This window comes from Oncorhynchus mykiss, chromosome 27, assembly GCF_057628025.1.
Source record: "Oncorhynchus mykiss isolate SJ-2025 chromosome 27, ASM5762802v1, whole genome shotgun sequence".
NCBI classification, from domain to species: Eukaryota; Metazoa; Chordata; class Actinopteri; order Salmoniformes; family Salmonidae; genus Oncorhynchus; species Oncorhynchus mykiss.
In genome coordinates this window covers 29,435,281-29,457,419 of record NC_143048.1, presented here as the reverse complement: position 1 = coordinate 29,457,419, position 22,139 = coordinate 29,435,281, and the positions used below count along the sequence as shown (strand labels likewise).

At 39.2% G+C, this 22,139-nt stretch overlaps 1 protein-coding gene across 9 annotated transcripts in view; it reads right to left on the bottom strand.

Annotated features, from left to right (window-relative positions):
• Positions 1–520: 520 nt before the first annotated feature.
• The window catches only part of LOC110507900 (RNA-binding protein Musashi homolog 2), a 404,988-nt gene continuing 383,369 nt past the window's right edge, over positions 521–22,139 (bottom strand). For 3 of the 9 annotated variants that reach the window (XM_021588309.3, XM_090223842.1, XM_090223840.1), the window contains one exon: positions 521–5,429. In XM_021588309.3, the coding sequence (XP_021443984.3) occupies positions 5,365–5,429 (65 nt within the window). In that variant the 3' untranslated portion in view covers positions 521–5,364. Of the gene's footprint in view, positions 5,430–7,844; positions 7,922–12,081; positions 12,270–22,139 lie in introns of all 9 variants that reach the window. The other 6 variants (XM_021588306.3, XM_021588313.3, XM_021588303.3 and 3 more) reach the window with 3 other exon arrangements.

Below are 22,139 nucleotides of genomic sequence, written 5' to 3'. Positions count from 1 at the left end.
TTGCAACACAACATAATAGGAAAAATGCCAAGGGGGATGAATACTTTTGCAAGGCACTGTACGTACACTGTTATTATAAACCTTTAATCACTCTATATCGGTTTCAGCCTTACATCAATTTATGTATGTCCTTTTTCATATCCTCTGAAGACAGTGCTTCTGCTTGATGTTATGTCAATGCTCATTTTGTTTCAGATTTTAACATACAGTATAATCATTATCTGGTAATGGTAAATCATATTTTATTTGTATGGTGATGATTCAAATGGCATGTGATCCAAAAAAACGAATACTTGTATAATTTCTTCCATGAACATCCGACTTTTGGGGATGGGAATGGAAGTGTACCACAGAATAACAATACACACACTATAGGCCATTATATTCAACTTTGTGCATTTTAATTTTGTTGCATCTTCTGGCATACATTATTTTGCAAATATAACTCAAAAGGTTTAATCCCACACCAATTCAACTTTAAACAATATTCCATTTAAAATAAAAACAATGAGTGAAATGGTTCAAAACAGTTTATTTTATTTTTTTTCCAGACAAACACATCGATTTCTGGACCACAGTAGAGGATGGAAACCTTTTCACAAACATTTTTATTATTATCATTATTTGAAAATACAAATATAAAATTACTTTCCACATCTGAGATGTGAGAGACCCCCATCCACTTCAGTTTATTTTACAACAGGGCTTGAGCAAGCCATACAAGAAGACCTGAAAGATGCTTTCAGAATTCAGTCCTATCAGTCAGCTCTCGCGGTAAAAAGTCTGTTAACATTAAAACATGGGCAAGTGTTAGGAATGGGCAAGGCAATCAGAGGTCGAACCCAAGAGGGAGCATGAGAGAAGAAAAGCCTCTGCTAAGGTAAGGTCAAATGTACTGTAGGAAGAATATTCACAAAGACCCACAGGACTTCTAATGACTGTACCGCTTCCCGAAACCCCCTGTACCCACTCACTCACTCACTCACTCACTCACTCACTCACTCTCTGCTCTAGCAGTGGCCCATGCCATGGTACTCACTAACCGACAATTTCCCATTTTAAATAATTGTATGTTTTACCCTACAGTATCAGTTACAGCTTCTTCATTTCATGTTTTCCAGTCCAGCCATGTTGCCTCATTGGTAAACATAATGTTAAGCGTGACACAAACATAATACAAACAGTGCTGCCTACGTAAACATTTCAGACAGCAAGGAGTTAATTTCATCTGAAATGAGGGTTCAGCCTCAACAAATAGACATGCGCAATAATATATCTTTAACATGTATATCTTTAACATTATGTACCTGTTATTACAGTAGGTATGTGTGCATTGTGTGTCTGTTAATTCAGTGATGGGATAATTGTTTGGCCATTGCCTAGCACTTGCCTCAAGATTCAAGTTTAAATGGTTAGGGTACTACCCAATATATCATCCAACACCTTCCAGGTCTTTTTATTTCATTTTTTTTCTCTTTTTTTATTTTTTTTTAACCAATTATCCAATGATTAAGTAGTCTAGCAAGATGTGTAACATTCATCAGCTGTAAACTGCTGTCCATGTGGGAAAAAAGTACAGCAACTACAGAGCCATGCTACCTTAAAGTCCAAGCTATGAAATCACAAAAAAAAAAAAATGTTTTTATCAACTAATAGAGATGGTATGAAATATTTTGAATGGATAGCCAGCCAACTTTTACTCTAATCAAATAGTAAATCAGGTATAGTGAGTGATATTGGTAGAGGGACATTTAAAACAGAAATGGCATCTTGCAATGTATAACAGAGCCTTACTTAGTACAAACATCTCATGCTCTCAGTGGGTACATACTGCTGCCATAATGTCCCGTTTACCAACAGGTTCCGACATGTGCCACATTTTGGCTGTCTTCATGAGAATGATGCATACATCCTATCCTACCTCAACTCTGTGGTTCTGTGATTTGCTTAAAATTAAACATGTCCTTTAGGTATCATTTCAATAAGCCCTTCATATAACAACTCATCAATAGCTTTGCACTGTCTTGTTTTCCTTTAGCAGGAGGGTCTTAAAGATTAAGTTATTGCACAGTGCAAATGTCTATAAAAACAAGCAGGCTATACCATCTTTGAATGAGAAGACTTTAAATAAAGACGAAGCACTTGAATGAATCTACAATGTAAATGTTTTATGATACCCTGGCTTTGATTAAAGTAAAACGCTGCTTCCAATGGTGCAAGAGTACAAAAATAATTCACTACATTCTCAAATGTTGATAATGAACTCAAACTATAATCTGAATGAATAATAATGAATTAAGTAGACACCTAAAATTAAATACAACTGTATCCAAAAATAGTAGTGCCAGGGGCCACTGGGATATTGTTTAATAGTACAAACATCAAAACGAGTTTAAAATAATTATCTATAATAGCCATTATTATCATTAGTCCGTTATAACTTTCTAAAAAATATATGATTTCTCCATTAATGTAATAAAATCCATTATACTCAATCATAATTATAGCTTGTGTCCCTCTTGTGAAATAATAACAGAACTGGTTTGTATATCTAGCATTAGCTTTTAAGGTAGTATGGCACACCCCTTTTTAAACATTCAAGTGTGGGGATCAATGCCTTGTTTACGATTCGGTCTTACAGAAATTTCTGATTTAAATGTCCTCAATGATTGCTTTGGTTAGTTGAAACCATGTGAGAACAGTAAAACTGAAAATAGACAAATGGTATTGAAATGAATGTCAGCTTTTTTTTATATATATAACTATGGTAATTAAGAAGAGAAAGCTCTATCCTTACTGGTCCTACATCTCCTAATAGCTACATCTACATCTTAACTACATAACAACTACAACTAATACTAGGAGAGAGTGAGACAGAGAAGGAGTGGGAGACAAAGAGGAAGATAGAGAGATCAACAAATAAGTGTATAGCCACTACACTGGCATCAAAGACGGCACTCTGTTACAAGGTCATTTGCAGTTTTCTTTTTTTCCACACATTACTGAAATACATTGATGATCAACATAAGATTACTGTATAAGGTCACAGGGAATGGAGAAAGAATCGGATGGATGTACAGTACATTCTAATATTGTTAGTATAATAATTATTATTAATATAATCATTAACAACCACAAAAATATTGATACAAATCCTTCTGAATAAAAATGTAAATCATTCAAGGGAACATACATTTTTCTCTTTTTTGAATTCGTAACATGTTTATTTTAATTTGATTATTACTTAAACAAGTCCCCATTTTATTTGACAAGAATCCAGCATTCTGCTTCAGAGGAACCATTTCTCAATCTCAACAAACCAGTCCCTACAGGAAATGAACATTTCTCAATCTCAACAAACCAGTCCCTACAGGAAATGAACATTTCTCAATCTCAACAAACCAGTCCCTACAGGAAATTAACATTTCTCAATCTCAACAAACCAGTCCCTACAGGAAATTAACATTTCTCAATCTCAACAAACCAGTCCCTACAGGAAATGAACATTTCTCAATCTCAACAAACCAGTCCCTACAGGAAATGAACATTTCTCAATCTCAACAAACCAGTCCCTACAGGAAATGGATGTGGTGACTACAGATACTTGGCTAGGCCGAAATGCTCCAATCTATGGATTATACATGGATTGTATTTATTTATTTGTTGTTAAATAAATGCCCTTTGGGCAAAACAACTTTTTCCAATTGCAAGAGTCAAGATGACTAATCTCTAATGGGAATAAAAAATGATTCTTAAAAAAACATTCCTTCATGTATCATCTGATCAAGACCATTTTAAATATCCAACACTTGAAATGTGCAAATAGAATATGGTCACTTTCCTTCTTTGTCACAGTGCAACAACTTTTCTCATAATCCATTCATAATTTCAACCGGTTTAAATTTAAAATAAATGAATTTGTCATCTCATCTAAGATAAAACTCACAGGACTGAGGTAATGATAGATGTTTTGCCTTCCTAATCAGTTCAAGAAAACATCACAATAAATGTATGTAAAATATATCTGACTTGAAATATTTCCTGTCACATTGAAAGCAGGTGCTCTGTTCAAAATGGATAAACAGCATTAATAAGGAAAACAAAAACTGAAGATAACCATAACAAAATGAAACACGTGCAGATTGGTATGAAATTTATCTGGACACTAGTATTCAACATCTGGTATTTTCAAACTAATACAAAGTAAAAGTGTGCTTTGGATTTGTATCATGTTCTTTTTTTATATAGTATTGACTTCAGTCACAGATACAGTAGCCTTTCACTTGCGAGAGTCTAGAAGAAGTTGAGCCGGTGTCCTCTTTGAGAGACATTGTGTAGCAATGTCCAGTGTTAACCTTGTGTCATCTTTTAGAAGCTGTGCACTTTTGAGCTCACTATGTAGAAGACAGAACAGTATGCTGGTATGACATTAGCACAGTAAGAAAGACAACAGTATTTACAGAGCAAGCCAACAGTGTTCTTGTAGGATCGAGTCCTCAGTGGGGTTATCATGGCATTTTGTGCTACAAATGGATTATGATACGACTTAAGAGCATTAAATGTCCTCGTCTTTGACAGTTGCGCTCTTGCACATTACAGCCTTTTATGATGAACCATCACAAAAATATGGTTCTCTCTGAAACGATTATATGCAGTGATTTGAATAATATTTACAGTTATATTTTTCTTAAAATCTGAATTCACAAAGTATTAAAAGGAAAGGTTATTTTTTCCTGACAACAAAAACATTTGTAAAAAAGGACTGTGAAAATATTGTAGTCCTCTTATTGCCCAAAATAGGTAATTAACAACATTAAAATAAACCAAAAAAAGCTACTAAGATATATTAGTTACTCTTAAAATTGAATTAACACCGCCTTTCTTCAAGCCTCATCAGTTCATGTCAGTTTTCTTGTATGTGCAAACTGACACCTGCATTTTTCCATCAGCAAGAATGAAAGCAAACAACCATAGCAACATAGCAATCTGAAAAAAACAAAACAGAAATAAGCCAGTTTACATAAATAGTTACTAATTTCAGAGAGGATCAAAAATATTGGAGTAAATTAAAATTAGAATTAATCTTCCCTTATTAATTTGAAGACTACACTGAAAATAATGAACATAAACTAAACAGATTTAAAAGAAGGAACATTTAAAGAACAAAACACCTAAATCCTACACAAAGGTACTGGGTTACAGTTGGATATTAAGGATGTGAACGCCAGGTTAGGATTATAGTACAGCAGATTGTAGTTTCTTTTTCTGAGATGATTTTGACATTTTCTTCAGTTCTTCTTCACGTGGTGCCACCTCTACTCTCCTCCTGTGGGTTGATGCTGTAGTGCTTGGCGTTGGATGGCATCACCTGTTCACATAGCCAGTTAAAAACTCCGCCCGGTCTTCCCCGGGCCTCCTGAAATACTCTGCTGGAATGGGAAACAGCGACATTCAAACCAATAGTTAAAACCAAAAAGCTCCCCCTTGTCTGTAACACTGATACAGTATGTCATGTCTGATAGCCTTTCCTTCAACTGCCAATATTTTCTTCTGTGCCATTATATCTATTTGTTTTACATTTTCACTTGATTCTGAAACATTTGATTGATGGTAGAACCAATTTTAGAGGTTTGAATTGGTTGAAGCAGCAGATGGTTCAAACTGGATCATCTCAAACCCAGCCTCTGCAGGGGAGAGAGCAGAACGAGTGCTACATCCCATGGGAGCATTTTCACTGGCAGAAATATGGATGGCACTAGCCTGGAATACAAACTCAATTATTCTGCTTCACTTCAAGAAAGGATTCCAGGCTAGGATGGTCACGGCAGAGAGACCAGCCCAGACACAACATAGAGTACAATAGTATCCCTGCTACCACACGACACAGAGCTTTATGGAAGAGGGGCAGCAGGCATGGACAGGACATCACTCCCATGTTAGTCTACAGTACATACAGCATGCACAGAGACAAGCAGTACCACCCAGCTACCAGTTAGATGAGGGGTTCATTTTTTTAAAGCAGGTTTACAGAAAACTGCACTTTACTCTGTTGCCTTCTCTGATGGCTTCCACTGTGCTGTCTGGACCTGTGTTTTTATACTGAACAAAAATATAAACGCAACATGCAACAATTTCAAAGATTTTCCTGAGTTACAGTTCATATAAAGATATGAATCAATTGAAATAATTTCATTACGCCCTAATCTATGGATTTCACATGACTGGGCAGGTCCATTGGTGGGACTGGGAGGGCATAGGTCCACCCACTGGGGAGCCAGGCTGACCCACTGGGGAGCCATGCCCAGCCAATCAGAATCAGTTTTTCCCGACAACAGGGCTTCATTACATACATAAATACTCCTCTGCACAACTTTACATGTTGTATTTATATTTTTGCTCAGTGTTTATACACTAGCAGTGAATTTCAACAACAAATGCTAATTGTTGTACAAAATGTACATCTCCCAGACCCATGGTGATCTATTTCAGACAGAAATACATACGGTGAAAACTAGAGAAACAGATGACTACATCTGCGTCGTCATTCCATTTCACAGCAACACACGATAGGACACAAGGTGCTACACTAAATCAGCAGTGACACCATGCAGTCACTCCCACCATGCAGTCACTCCCACCAGTCTGACACATCTGTCCAATGGAGGGTTTTATGAATAAGACTCAAGAGGAGAGCTGGACTGGGGTGTCTCTGTCTGGGTTGATCAAACTCCACACAAAGCTGACTGCTTAAGAATGAAACTTGAAGTGGTGTACTGGACTGTTGCTGCTGAGTAGCTGCTGTGACTAACACTGCCCTAAGGCAAAGATTCTCACTGTAGAGACATACACACACTCTCAGAGTACAAACACGCAAGCACACTCACACTCCACTCGCCACTCTCATACTGTACTCAAACGGCTCACAAATGCACTTTATACACACACACGTTCGCTGATGTGGCTTCTAAATGGCGTATAACAGTCAGACAGTTATTTTTGGAGGTTTGTTTTCATAAAGTTGCTCAATAAACTGCGGCGGTGAGGGTAGAGATGTGGTCTCCAGAGGAGGAAATGACCCAAAGGTGAACAACTGCACAGATCCAGCTCCGCCTCACTCTCAACTCACGCTCCAGACCAGTGTCCATATACAGTAGCACGTCAAATAATATATATAATAACATGCCATTTAGCAGACACTTTTATCCAAAGTGACTTACAGTCATGCGTACATTTTACCTATGGGTGGCCTCGAGAAATGAACCCACAACCCCGGCAGTGCAAGTGCAACTGAGCCATACAGGACCACAAGAAACTGGAGTCTGTTCCCTGAATAGCCAAGGCCAACCCACCGCACAATATATGACTTGGTTATGACTCTTGGTTGATTGCTGAATTCCAGTGGAAAGCTAGCTACATTAAATCGGTAACACAAGAGAAGGCAACAGTGAGGAAAGCAACAGCAGAGTTTGCCTACACCCAGAACACCTTTCCTTTACAGAATACTATCATATTTTATTTTAACAGAATGCATGCTTAGTCTTCTAGAAACAGGGTAACAAAGTGACAATAATGGGGGAAATAGTGTCGGGGCGTTGCAAGTTAGAAATGTGCATTTCACCATCTCGGTGGTTTCACAATGGAAAATGACAAACAGTCACTTTTTAAAGGGTTTCAATATCCAAATCCACAAAATAAGAATGCAGACATGTACGCAACGTGTAGAAACCCTGTAAAAAGTGTTTTCTTGTTTTTTGAGGGGGAGGATCTAAATCAGACAGAAAGAAAATAGAAAAGGAAAAAGGAAGGAAAAAGACTAAAACATTATAGAAATGACATAAAAATACCTCAAATGAGATGGCAACCAACCACCTGTTAGGTTTCAATGGTATCCATTTGTAAAAGCGGTTGCAATCAACGGCCCCTAAAAGTGTACAGTTAGTACCTGTGTCAGTATGCATTTCAGGGAAAAAGGCTAAAAAGAAACCTATTACTGGTGAGTATATTTTATTCATAGGGTGTGCTGCCAGCATGAATGGAAATGTATCTCGTTCATTTCCTCAAGTCAAGTTCGTTTTAGCCATCGGAACAGCATTTAGGCCCCAATTTGGTTCTTTAATTTTGAATGTGGAAAATGGCCACACAGAGGTGGGTCTCAGGTAGTCCCATTGTGGTGCTGCCAACCTGTCTGTGTCCTAGAGCAGAGCTCTCTTTATAGGCAGCATAAATTAAATCAAACTATTTCTAAAGAGTCATGGACATGGAAACCGAAGAGGACGGTACCGATGGGGTACATCCTAAGAATGTATTTTTATTTGATAAGAAGCAGTGATTAAAACCAATTGAATTCTGCAGCGATGGACAGCAGTAGTAATTGGAATCACACTTACTGAATTCACCAACAATAAGGATCCATTATAGCCATTTACTGCATTCACCACCAATAAGGATCCATTATAGAGATTTGGATAACTTGCTCGACAATAAGGGGCTAATGCTGGCTAAAGCAGGAGACTAATGTTGTTAACTTCAGATGTCTAAGTGTACTGTGTATGTATTGTGTGAACAAGGTTTTGTTAAGAAAGCATGGATCAGTAGAACTCTAATGTAATCATATTCATGCAACCACAAAAAATATGAATCACCAGCAGAATCACAACATATGCAAAAATAACTTCAGCAATTACAGTGGGGAGAACAAGTATTTGATACACTGCTGATTTTGCAGGTTTTCCTACTTACAAAGCATGTAGAGGTCTGTAATTTTTATCATAAGTACACTTCAACTGTGAGAGACGGAATCTAAAACAAAAATCCAGAAAATCACATTGTATGATTTTTAAGTAATTAATTTGCATTTTATTGCATGACATAAGTATTTGATACATCAGAAAAGCAGAACTTAATATTTGGTACCGAAACCTTTGTTTGCAATTACAATTGTTCTTGGGGTTGTACTCATCCTTCTTCTTCCTCCAAAGTTTAGACCAAAAAGCTCTATTTTTGTCTCAACAGACCACATGACCTTCTCCCATTCCTCCTCTGGATCATCCAGATGGTCATTGGCAAACTTCAGATGGGCCTGGACATGCGCTGGCTTGAGTAGGGGGACCTTGCGTGCGCTGCAGGATTTTAATCCATGACGGCGTAGTGTGTTACTAATGGTTTTCTTTGAGACTGTAGTCCCAGCTCTCTTCAGGTCATTGACCAGGTCCTGCCGTGTAGTTCTGGGCTGATCCCTCACCTTCCTCATAATCATTGATGCCCCACGAGGTGAGATCTTGCATGGAGCCCCAGACCGAGGGCGATTGACCGTCATCTTGAACTTCTTACATTTTCTAATAATTGCGCCAACAGTTGTTGCTTTCTCACCAAGCTGCTTGCCTATTGTCCTTTAGCCTACCCAGCCTTGTGCAGGTCTACAATTTTACCCCTGATGTCCTTACCCAGCTCTCTGGTCTTGGCCATTGTGGAGAGGTTGGAGTCTGTGGACAGGTGTCTTTTATACAGGTAACGAGTTCAAACAGGTGCAGTTGATACAGGTAATGAGTGGAGAACAGGAGGGCTTCTTAAAGAAAAACAAACAGGTCTGTGAGAGCCGGAATTCTTACTGGTTGGTAGGTGATCAAATACTTATGTCATGCAATAAAATGCAAATTAATTACTTAAAAATCATACAATGTGATTTTCTGGATTTTTGTTTTAGATTCCGTCTCTCACAGTTGAAGTGTACCTATGATAAAAATTACAGACCTCTACATGCTTTGTAAGTAGGAAAACCTGCAAAATCGGCAGTGTTTCAAATAGTTGTTCTCCCCACTGTATATTAAGGATGGAAAGAATGGAAACGGAAGTACTCCTCCAAAGTGAATGTGTCACCCAACCCATTACCCATTACCCAACCCATTACCCATTTCCCAACCAATTACCCAACCCATTACCCATTACCCAACCCATTACCCATTACCCAACCCATTACCCATTTCCCAACCAATTACCCAACCCAACCCATTACCCAACCCATTACCCATTTCCCAACCCAACCCATTACCCAACCCAACCCATTACCCATTTCCCAACCAATTACCCAACCCAACCCATTACCCATTTCCCAACCCATTACCCAACCCAACCCAACGTGTCACCCAACCCAACCCATTACCCAACCCAACCCAACGTGTCACCCAACCCAACCCGTTACCCAACCCAACCCAACGTGTCACCCAACCCAACCCGTTACCCAACCCAACGTGTCACCCAACCCAACCCAACGTGTCACCCAACCCAACCCGTTACCCAACCCAAGGTGTCACCCAACCCAACCCGTTACCCAACCCAACGTGTCACCCAACCCAACCCAACGTGCCACCCAACCCAACCCATTACCCAACCCAACCCAACGTGTCACCCAACCCAACCCGTTACCCAACCCAACGTGTCACCCAACCCAACCCAACGTGTCACCCAACCCAACCCAACGTGTCACCCAACCCAACCCAACGTGTCACCCAACCCAACCCATTATGTAGCTGAAACTGTGAACTTCAACAGCCAATGTCCAAAATATTAAATATGTGCCGCTACATAAGACAATCATAAGAACTGAGCTTGAAGAGAAAAAGATCAGCTATTTCATTCTATGTAGGTTGGGATAGCCATATATAGCAACAGCATGAAATATTTCTGACTAGGGATTTTGAGTGCCAATGGTGCCTGTCATTTCTGAAATATAGACAAGATCTTCAACCTACATTTCCCTTATTGAGGGTGAAACTGTCTCTCAAAGTCAAGTGGAAGGTGACATTCCATTCCGATTCTAAACGATGGTTCAGCAGTTAGCTAATCTAATGAAAGCCCTCTCTGTTTGCAGAGTGGTGCTTTATGTGCCGACATGGTTCCTTTAAAATGTCTCTAACATGCTAGGAATGCACCGGAAGACAAGGTGTTCAGTGGGCCAAACATACAAAAAGTCTTATTCAGTTTTCAGCACACCTTGATGTTGCATTTTGGACAGGAGTTCAAATAGGGAGAACTGTATTAATTATCGGTGTGGCAGAGTACAAGGCTTTTAGTTACTCATCCATTTTAGTTGGAGCAGATTTTTCTCCGTGCTTTTTCCTAAGCTGGCTAAAAATCCATCAATACCCTCATCAAAGGTTCCAGACTGAAGCATCCAACAGGGATAATGAATGTCAGTGTCTTCAAAGGACATGGAGAAAATATTCTTACGACAGTGGTTTAACGCACAAGGGGTTATTATTGTTGTATTGATTTACATAATGCACTTTGAATGAGGACCCTTTCAAAGGCTAGCCCTGGAATTCGCCTGGTGTGAGTCTACTCAAATCAGGAGTCACCACCACTGAAAAGGTGAAACAAACTAACTAATTGCAGGATTTTTTGACCTTCTGGCTGGCGCATGAACAGAAGTACACTGACACGTCAGAGAGGTGATGACAGGCCGTACAAGTTCACAGTTTGTTTTAACGTTACTGCAGCTGACAGAAAAAATGAAATGTGTGAATGAGGACGAAATGTTGGTAATGTACACAATCACACAGGCCCAACCACGCGCCTGAGCACCTGTCTAGCACTTGTGCCTTATTTGATGTTTAGATGGCAAACATTCTCACTGCATTTCAGGCACATATGCATTGTAAAGCTTTAATAGGCCTAAACTCTGGCACAGCGACACTGAACACACTGATTATGCCTGCATTATTGTTTGACTAAAGTGGAACAGAGTGACCAGTAGAACTTTGATTCACAGAGATTGTAATCTGATGAATGTCTACATGACGCCATCACGTTCACATACAGTAAGCACAACTTCATCTACAGCTCTCGTCTGATATACATTATACATTTAGCATAACAAACGGAAGAGCGCACAAGACATCTGTAGCATAATGAGCATACCTATCTCTTTTGTGGATAGAAATCATATCCTTCAGACTGATGAAATATCCTGATGACGAGTTGAAATGAGCTGAGAGAATGAACAAGGAATATGGTTGACAGCACAAAGAAGATGAAGGCGGTATTGGACGAGGTGAACGAGTTGCTGGAGTAAGCTATACTTACAGCAATGCTGTGGCCGAAGCCAGAGCCAGGCTGTGGGCTAGCAGCACTAATGTAGTTGCCCACACCGGAGTCCTGGCTGGGAGTGCCATAGAGGTCAGCCACGGGCCCGGGACTGTTGGTGCCGGGGAAGGCTCCGGGCCCGGGACTGTTGGTGCCGGGGAAGGCTCCGGGCCTGGCCTGGTTGGTGCCTGACGGAGGGGGGGAAGCGGGGGCGCCAAAATTGGATGATCAACGTAGCTATTTAGGACTGGTGGTGTGCAGAGATGGATAAAAGCTAAGTTTGAAGCTGAGGCCTGGCATGCATAGTGGGAGAGACTATAAGAACACTGGTGACCTGCAAAACTACTAACCTGACCCTTACCTTAAACGGAAAAAAAATGTTGTATTTTTTTCATTAGTCCCATATTGATACAGTCCCATAATGTTTTGCATGTCAGCAGTCATGTTTTAAAGATATTGGACTTTCAAGAAGCAAAGTGTCACCAGCCACATTATCATGATGATGCAAAACACCAAATTATTTTATTATTATTATTATTATTTTGGGGGGATTTTCCCTTTAACCAAACGTTAACCAATTCTGAAAGTAAATATCAGTTTGCAGGTCAGGAGTGTCCGTATAGCCTTTTCCATGGACACTAAAATAAATCTAATAAAATAAAAATACTGGGGTGAAAAACACAAAACACAAACCTCAATACACTACAGTTAAACAGGAAATGATAATGTCAGAGAGGAAGAAGCAAGAGTGTTTATAGTTTAAGTATACATTAATTAAGCTCAATGCTTTGTTCCCCAGTTAAAATTGAATGTAACGCAAGCAGAAACGTATTAATAATGTTTAAATGTGATGTTTGTATGAGGAGCCTGGTATAAACATATACAGTACCAGTTACATTTTGGACACACCTACTCATTCAAGGGTTTTTCTTTCTTTTTTACTATTTTTTGATTTGTATAATAATAGTGAATACATCAAAACTATGAAATAACACATGGAGTCATGTAATAACCAAAAAAGTGTTCAAATATTATATTATTATATTATATTATATTATATTATATTATTTTATATTTGAGATTCTTCAAATTAGCCACCCTTTGCCTTGATGGCAGCTTTGCACACTCTTGGCATTCTCTCCACCAGCTTCATGAGGTAGTCACCTGGAATGCATTTAAATTAACAGGTGTGTCTTGTTAAAAGTTAATTTGTGGAATCTCTTTCCTTCTTAATGTGTTTGAGCCAATCAGTTGTGCTGTGACAAGGTAGGGGTGGTATACAGAAGATAGCCCTATTTGGTAAAAGACCAAGTCCATTTTATGGCAAGAACAGCTCAAATAAGCAACAACAAAAATGACAGTCCGTTATTACTTTAAAACGTGAAGGTCAGTCAACACGGAACATTTCAAGAACTTTGAAAGTTTCTTCAAGTGCAGTCGCAAAAACCATCAAGCGCTATGATGAACCTGGTTCTCATGAGGACCGCCACACGAAAGGAAGACCCAGAGTTAGATCTGCTGCAAAGGATAAGTTCATTAGTTACAGTGCCTTGCGAAAGTATTCGGCCCCCTTGAACTTTGCGACCTTTTGCCACATTTCAGACTTCAAACATAAAGATATAAAACTGTATTTTTTTGTGAAGAATCAACAACAAGTGGGACACAATCATGAAGTGGAACGACATTTATTGGATATTTCAAACTTTTTTAACAAATCAAAAACTGAAAAATTGGGCGTGCAAAATTATTTGCTTTGCTGGTGACACTGTCAGTGATTTATTTAGAATTCTAGGGACACTTAACCAGCAGATCTAACACAGCATTCTGCAGCAATACGCCGTCCCATCTGATTTGGGCTTAGTGGGACTATCATTTGTTTTTCAACAGGACAATGACCCAACACACCTCCAGGCTGTGTAAGGGCTATTCGACCAAGAAGGAGAGTGATGGAGTGCTGCATTAGATGACCTGGCCTACACAATCACCTGACCTCAACCCAATTGAGATGGTTTGGGATGAGTTGGACCGCAGAGTGAAGGAAAAGCAGCCAACAAGTGCTCAGCATCAAGTGCTCAGCATCAAGGCAAAGGGTGGCTACTTTGAAGAATCTAAAATCTAAAATATGTTTTGATTTGTTTAACACTTTTTGGTTACTACATGATTCCATATGTGTTATTTCATAGTTTTGATGTCTTCACTATTGTTCTACAATGCAGAAAATAGTCAAAACAAAGAAGAACCCTTGAATGAGTAGGTGTGTCTAAACTTTTGACTGGTACTATACATATGCAAAATGTGTACATATTCTACAAGCCATCTGACCAGCTCCAACCAAACACGGTTTTAAAAGACGACTAATTCAGGATGCTCATGCATGACCAGTTTTCTCCAATTACGTACTCTAAGCATTCATATTCCATGCAAACGACATAATAGAGTAGATTTAAGACAGTGCGAGAGCTGTTCTATAAAGGGAAGATATGAAGGCTATCTCTCTACACAGCAGCTGAAGGAGCTCATCTCAAGATCCTATAGGATGTAAAAACGTGGCAGAGAAAAAGTGAGCTGCCTCTTTGCGGGTCCCTCTCCTTATCACTTTTTCACATCTCTCCGTCTAGCGCTGCGTTGTGCGTCCGCCAGCATCAAATATGACTGCCCGTTCATGAATCCCACTTTCATACAATAAATTGCTGCAGGGATTTGGGCACAACACCCCCTATCTAATCAACACCTGTCACTAGGAGAGGCCCTCTCTCTCTCCTCCTTTAAATATATGATGGTGATTATCTTTCCCTTAGTGCCAGGGGTATCAGGCCTAGCTGGTGCCTGACAGCCAGGAAATTACACAGGGTGTCCTGGGTAATGCCTGCTAAAAGACTGCATCATTGAGTCACATTTCCACAGCAGCCTCCCACCAAGCCAAGCCGGCCCTTCTGCATAGAGCGAGAGAGCGAGAGAGAGCACAATAAAGAGCAGAGAAATGGACCTCACCACCCGCACTCTGCATATCAGAGCTCCTCCAGAGAGAAAGAGAGAGAGAGAGAAGAGAGTGAGAGAGAAGACAGCTTGGGAGAGAGACAGAGAGAAGAGAGAGAGAGAAAAGAGTGAGAGAGAAGAGAGCAAGAGAGAAGAGAGCGAGAGAGAGAGAAAGAGGCAAGAGAAAAGAGAGAGAGAAGTGAGAGAAAGAGAAGAGAGCAAGAGAGAGAGAAGAGAAAAGAGAGAAAAGAGAGTGAGAGAGAGAGAGTGAGAGTGAGAGAGAGAGTGAGAGAAGAGAGAGAGAAGATAGAGAGAAGAGAGAGTGTGTGTGTGTTTAATGTATGACAGGCAGGGAAGATAGACAGCCACTATAACCAACTGACGAAAGTCTGAACAGCCAATCTAGATGACCTTGGCAGTGTATGTGAGGAAAACTACGGCTATAAAGCGAGAGGGGCAAAGAGAGCTAGACAGAATCTTCTGAAAAGTAGAACACGACGCCGGGGAGAAATCCCAGACCAATAATAATGGCAATGAAGAAATGAGAGAGCAGGAAATAAAAAAGAAAAGGGGAAGTAGAGGAACCATGGGGTTGGCTTAAATTACTCTAATTGTTGTCTAGACTACTTGAGCCATTGCTGCTGTCAGCTCAGCACCAGGTGACCCTCTGTTTTAGTGTGTTGAAAAGACAAATTAAAATAAATAAAAACAAGAGCAGATATTCAAATAAAAAAATCCGGGGAACCTCGGGCCCCCATGGCGAGGTCTGCTCATTTTTCTCTCCGAGCGCCGCTCAGTGACACTCCTATTAATAAAGGAATATTAAATCAGTTTTCCACTGCAGCTGGAAGCTTTTGGTTGGTGCGGATGTGGATTGAAAGGGAGGTCTATTAATGCGCTTGATCTGAAGACTCGTGAGGGTAAGGGTTATTAAAACCAGCTCAAGAAAGGAGACAGTCTAGATGAGAACGGAGGAGGATTTAGCCACACATTGTAATACGTGTCAAAATGAAATCTCAGTATAAACTAAGTGGGCTACGCTATACAGATACACCTCCATGATCACCATAGATGATTGGATTGTGAAAGATGTTGTAAGGGGTAACTGTGCTCTCATAAAAGTGTTGTATGATAAAAAAAACAAACACAATATTAGCTATGGATATCACTGTTTGGGAGCAGAAAACGCATTTACACACACACACACACACAACACACACACACACACACACACACACACACACACACACACACACACACACCAAATATTTCCTTCTCCCTCTAACAGGGGCGGATTACATAATGAAATGATAAAGATAGAGTAGCCTCATTGTGAGGGAGAAATAAACAACTTCTCAGAGTGACATTGCTGCACTGTTCTTATCAGAGTGACCCAGTCCTAACATGGCTGTTTTACCCACTCTATCTCTGTTTATACAGCAGGCTAGATTCCTCATAATTGCTAGACTTTGCTGAACTGCACATCCCCCTGGCCGTTCCCATGTTGAACAGGATTTACAGTATTTAAACCCCACTGTCAGCCCCACTAATAACTACACATGACTTACACTCATTGGAGCACAGTTGTGGGGTTAGAACACTTGGTGATTTAAAAAGAATCTCATTGCAATCAAATGTCCAGCACTTTCTGCTCCAGTCTAGATTTATCCAAGGAAATATGGCTTTAAGGGACCAACAAAAGAAGTGGAAAAAGAAGAGTAAGGTGTGTGTTTCTGAAGGCTAGATCATTCAGACTGGCTGTGCATGAGCTATGATAACAGTAACCCATTCAAATCTTTGTTTCTTCTTTCCTCATAAAATATATTACATTCCAGCAACAAAACATTATCTCGAAAGATAATGTCAAGACAACAGGAATAATTTGCCACAGAACTTTTGCTCAACTCATGATGATATTCACTATAGTCAAATACAAGCATTGGGAGCTCAATTTGTGGTCACTCGTTTTGTATGACAAATTCCTCATCAAGTTCCCTCTCTTACTTAAATTAGCAGTCTAAAAACATATAAATGATGGTTCATCACCTTATATGAAAAAGTAATGCACTGTACCAACAAACAAGATGCATTGTGGGTAAGCAAGGGATGGAGATCAATATTTGAAGAAAAATGATATTGACCTCGCTATATCTTAAACAAAAACCGGTCCTAACAATGACACTACTAATGACACTAACAGACAGCCATTAGCCATGTATACATACATATTAAACTAAACATATCCTGAAGTTATTTCCAAAATCAGTGTTATGAGAGGCATGCAGGGCATAGCAGGCATCCTGCCAGGGGTGTTACACTACAGCACACAGTGCATCACATTCCTTTGATGGTTATTGTTTCCCTCTCTGTCTCTATGAACACCTTTATTTTCTCTCTTCATCACTCTTTTACACTCTCTCTCTCTCTCTCTCTTTTACTTGCTAAATCGCTCTCTCACACTCTCTTTTACACTCTCACTCTCTCTTTTACACTCTCACTCTCTCTTTTACACTCTCACTCTCGCTCTTTTACACTCTCACTCTCTCTCTTTTTTACAATCACACTCTTTTACACTCTCACTCTCTCTCTCTCTTTTACACTCACTCTCTCTCACTCTTTTACACACTCTCTCTCTCTCTCTCTCTCTTTTACACTCTCGCTATCTCTCTCTATTTTACACACTATCTCTCTCTCTCTTTTACACTCTCACTCTCTCTCTCTCTCATTTACACTCTCTCTCTCTCTCTTTTACACTCTCACTCTCTCTCTCTTTTACACTCTCACTCTCTTTTACCCTCTCGCTCTCTCTCTTTTACACTCTCACTCTCTCTCTCTTTTACACTCTCACTCTCTCTCTCTTTTACACTCTCACTCTCTCTCTTTTACATTCACTCTCTCTCTTTTACACTCTCACTCTCTCTCTCTCTTTTACACTCTCTCTCTCTCTCTCTCTTTTACACTCTCGCTCTCTCTCTCTTTTACACACTCTCTCTATCTCTCTCTCTTTTACACTCTCACTCTCTCTCTCGTTTACACTCTCTCTCTCTCTTTTACACTCTCTCTCTCTCTTTTACACTCTCACTCTCTCTCTCTCTTTTACACTCTCACTCTCTTTTAAACTCTCACTCTCGCTCTCTCTCTTTTACACTCTCTCTCTATTAAACTCGCAAACTCGTTTACACTCTCTCTCTCTCTCTCTTTTACACTCTCACTCTCTCTCTCTTTTACACTCTCACTCTCTCACATTCTCACTCTCTCTCTCACGCACTCTCTCTTTACACTCTCACACTCTTTTACACTCCCACTCTCTTTCTCTCTTTTACACTCTCTCTCTCTCTCTTTTACACTCTCTCTATCTCTCTTACACTCCCACTCTCTCTCTTTTACACTCCCACTCTCTCTCTCTTTTACACTCTCACTCTCTCTTTTACACACTCTCGCTCTCTCTCTTTTACATTCTCACTCTCTCTCACTCTCTTTTACACTCTCGCTCTCTCTTTTACACTCTCTCTCTCTCTTTTACACTCTCTCTCTCTCTTTTACACTCTCACTCTCTCTCTTTTACACTCTCACTCTCTCTTTTACACAAATTCAAATTCAAATTCAAGCTGCTTTATTGGCATGAAAAACATTGTGTCAATATTGCCAAAGCAACAATGTATACAATATACATTGTAACAAAATTGTAAATGATAGCAAATAATAATATAAAATGGTAGTAAATAATAATAAAAAAATAAATACAATAAAATGGTAACAGTCTACAGTAAACATTAATAATTATAGTAATAACAATAATAGTAATAATAAGTAAGTTACTGTTTACTATGCAGATGTTATTATTCAGTGTCCCTCAGGCTATGGCAGGAAAATACATATTTGGCTGCAAGAGGAGCCATTGCTCCTTCGCCCATGAGTATTCTTAGTTTTTCCTCTGGGTTCAATTTGTAAAAATGTGGAATATATGTAGTCATTTCTGTGAATAATGAATCTCTTTGTGAGGAATATTTATCACAGTAAAGGAGAAAGTGCATCTCTGTCTCTACCTCCCCTGTCATGCAGTGACCACATACACGCTCCTCTTTGGGTAGCCATGTCTTTTTATGTCTGCCGGTTTCTATTGCCAATCGGTGGTCACTCAGCCTGTACTTGGTAAGGATCTGTCTCTGCTTCGTATCTCTGACAGAGTAGAGATAATCAGCCAATTCATATTCTCTGTTTAGGGTCAGATAGCAATTTAGTCGGCTTTGGGATTTTGTTTCGTTTTTCCAGTATTGTAAGTATGATTCCTTTGATTGGTTCATGATTTTGTTTATTGGAATTCTTTCTTTTGAAGCAGTGCTGGTGTCAGCTTGATTGGTGAGGTCCAACACCAGCTGACTGAGAGGGCTCGTTTCTGGGCTCAGCTCTTGGGCTTGAAGTGCTTTAAATTGCAGACTCGAATTTGGACTTGAATTTAGATGTAGCCAAAATTTTAATGATCTTTTCTGTATTTTCATTATTACTGGAAAACGGCCCAATTCTGCCCTACATGCATTAGTTGGTGTATTTCTCTGGACTTGTAGAATTTTCCGACAGAATTCTGCATGTAGGGTTTCAATTGGATGTTTGTCCCACATTTTAAAATCCAGTTTATTGAGTGGCCCCCAAACCTCACTTCCATAAAGTGCTATTGGTAGGATTACACTGTCAAATATTTTAGTCCAAATTCTAATTGGGATGTTGATTTTGAATAATTTCATTTTTATTGCATACATTGCTCTGCGGGCTTTTTCTTTGAGTGCCTTCACTGCCATATTAAAGTTTCCCGATGCAGATATGGTCAGACCAAGGTAGGTGTAATTTTTTGTGTGTTCAATTAAGGTGTTGTTCAGGGTGAATTTACATTTTTGTTTCTGACATCTGGGTTTTTTTTGGAAAATCATGATTTTAGTTTTTTGGAAATTTACTGCCAGGGCCCAATTATGGCAATATTGCTCCAGAATATTAATGTTTTGTTGAAGACCTTCTTTGGTTGGTGATAGAAGTACCAAGTCATCAGCATATAGCAGGTATTTCACCTCTGTGTCAAATAGTGTGAGTCCTGGGGCTGGAGATTGGTCCAACATGTCTGCTAATTCATTGATATAAATGTTGAAAAGATTTGGACTCAAATTGCAGCCTTGTCTCACACCTCGACATTGTGAAAAAAATTCTGTTCTTTGGTTTTTGATTTTTATTGCACACTTATTTTCTGTGTACATACATTTTATTAAGTCATACACCTTACCACCAAGCCCACTTTGTAGAATTTTGTAGAATAGCCCTTCGTGCCAAATCGAATCAAATGCTTTTTTAAAGTCAATAAAGCAAGCAAAGATTTTGCCCTCTTTTTTTTGGTGGACGTGTTTATTAATTAGTGTGTGTAAGGTGTATATATGGTCAGTAGTGCGATGGTTAGGGAGAAAGCCAATTTGACATTTACTTATTACATTTTTTTCTTGAAGAAAGGTTTGAATTCTTGAATTCAAAATGCTACAGAAAATCTTTCCCAAGTTACTGTTGACGCAAATTCCCCTGTAATTATTGGGGTCTGATTTGTCTCCACTTTTGTGGATAGGGGAGATGAGCCCCTGGTTCCAGACATCAGGGAAGCAGCCAGAAGTTAAAACCATGTTGAACAATTTAAGCACAGCATTTTGCAACTCAGGTGTGCTGTTTTTCAGCATTTCATTTCTGATGTTGTCTACACCACAAGCCTTTTTTGATTTAATAGATTTTAGCTTTTCATTTAGTTCTTGTTGGGTTATTGGGTAATCTAATGGATTTTGGTTGTTTTTAATGACTGATTCCAGGATGTTCAATTTTTCTTTAATTTCTAATTGGTTCTGGTTTAAGTCTTTTTGTGGGATGTTTTTGTATAGATTATCAAAGTAAGTTTTCCAAATTCCTACATCTTGTATGGCTAATTCTTGTGGCTTTGTTGTGCTTAAATTGTTCCACATGTCCCAGAACTGATTTTGGTCAATTGCGTTTTCAATTTCATCAAGTGTCTTGTTGGTATAATTCCATTTCTTGCATTTCAGTGTTTGTTTATACTGTTTCAGAGTTTCAAAGTATTCATATCGTAGCTCTGGGTTGTTTTGCTGCTTATGTTTTTTGTTTGACATTTGTCTTAGGTGTTTTCTAATTGTTTTACATTCATTATCAAACCATTTGTCAGAAACATTTTGATTTTTGCTTCTGATGTTGCATTGCTTTGGTTTTCTCAAATTTGCTTTCGATGCTGCTTTTTGGAATATGCAGTTGATGTTTTGGGTAGCTGAATTGACACCATCTTTATTGTTTTGGTACTGTGAGTTATTGAAAAACTGTATAGAGTTCATCATTTCATTTGAGTTCAATGTTTCAATGAATGCCTCTGCACTGTTTGGAGCCCATCTGAACGATTGGTTTATGTTGTAAAGTTTATTGGGCTGTTTTTTTGAATGAATATTGGCGGTTAATTTCTTCAGAAACACGTTGATCTGACTGTGATCTGACAATGGTGTCTGTGGTCTGACAGTGAATGCACTAATGGAGGAGGGGTCAATGTCAGTGATGGCATAATCGACTACACTTGTCCCAAGAGCTGAGCAGTAAGTAAACTGACCTAAAGAGTCCCCTCTGATTCTACCATTAAGCATGTACAGGCCTAAGGCTCGACAGAGATGTACTAACTCTTTTCCATTTTTGTTCAGTATTTGGTCAGGACTGTTTCTATTATTTATAATAGGGCTACTGTACAAGGAGGGGTGTCCAAATATGTGGTGGTTACCTCCCGCATCAGTGTAGTCAGGCTCAGAACCTGTTCTTGCATTGAAATCTCCACAAAGAAGCACTTTACCCTGCGCCTGAAATGTAATGATTTCTGTCTGGAGATTGTCAAAAAACTGATCATCATAATATGATGAATCTGAAGGAGGAGCATAAGCTGCACATATGTATACATCATTGTCACAATAGATTGTACCTTTGTTAAGTTTTAGCCAAATGTGAGTGGTACCTTTTTTCATTTCATTCAGTGCTAAGTCCTGCTTATGCCAAATGATGATTCCACCTGA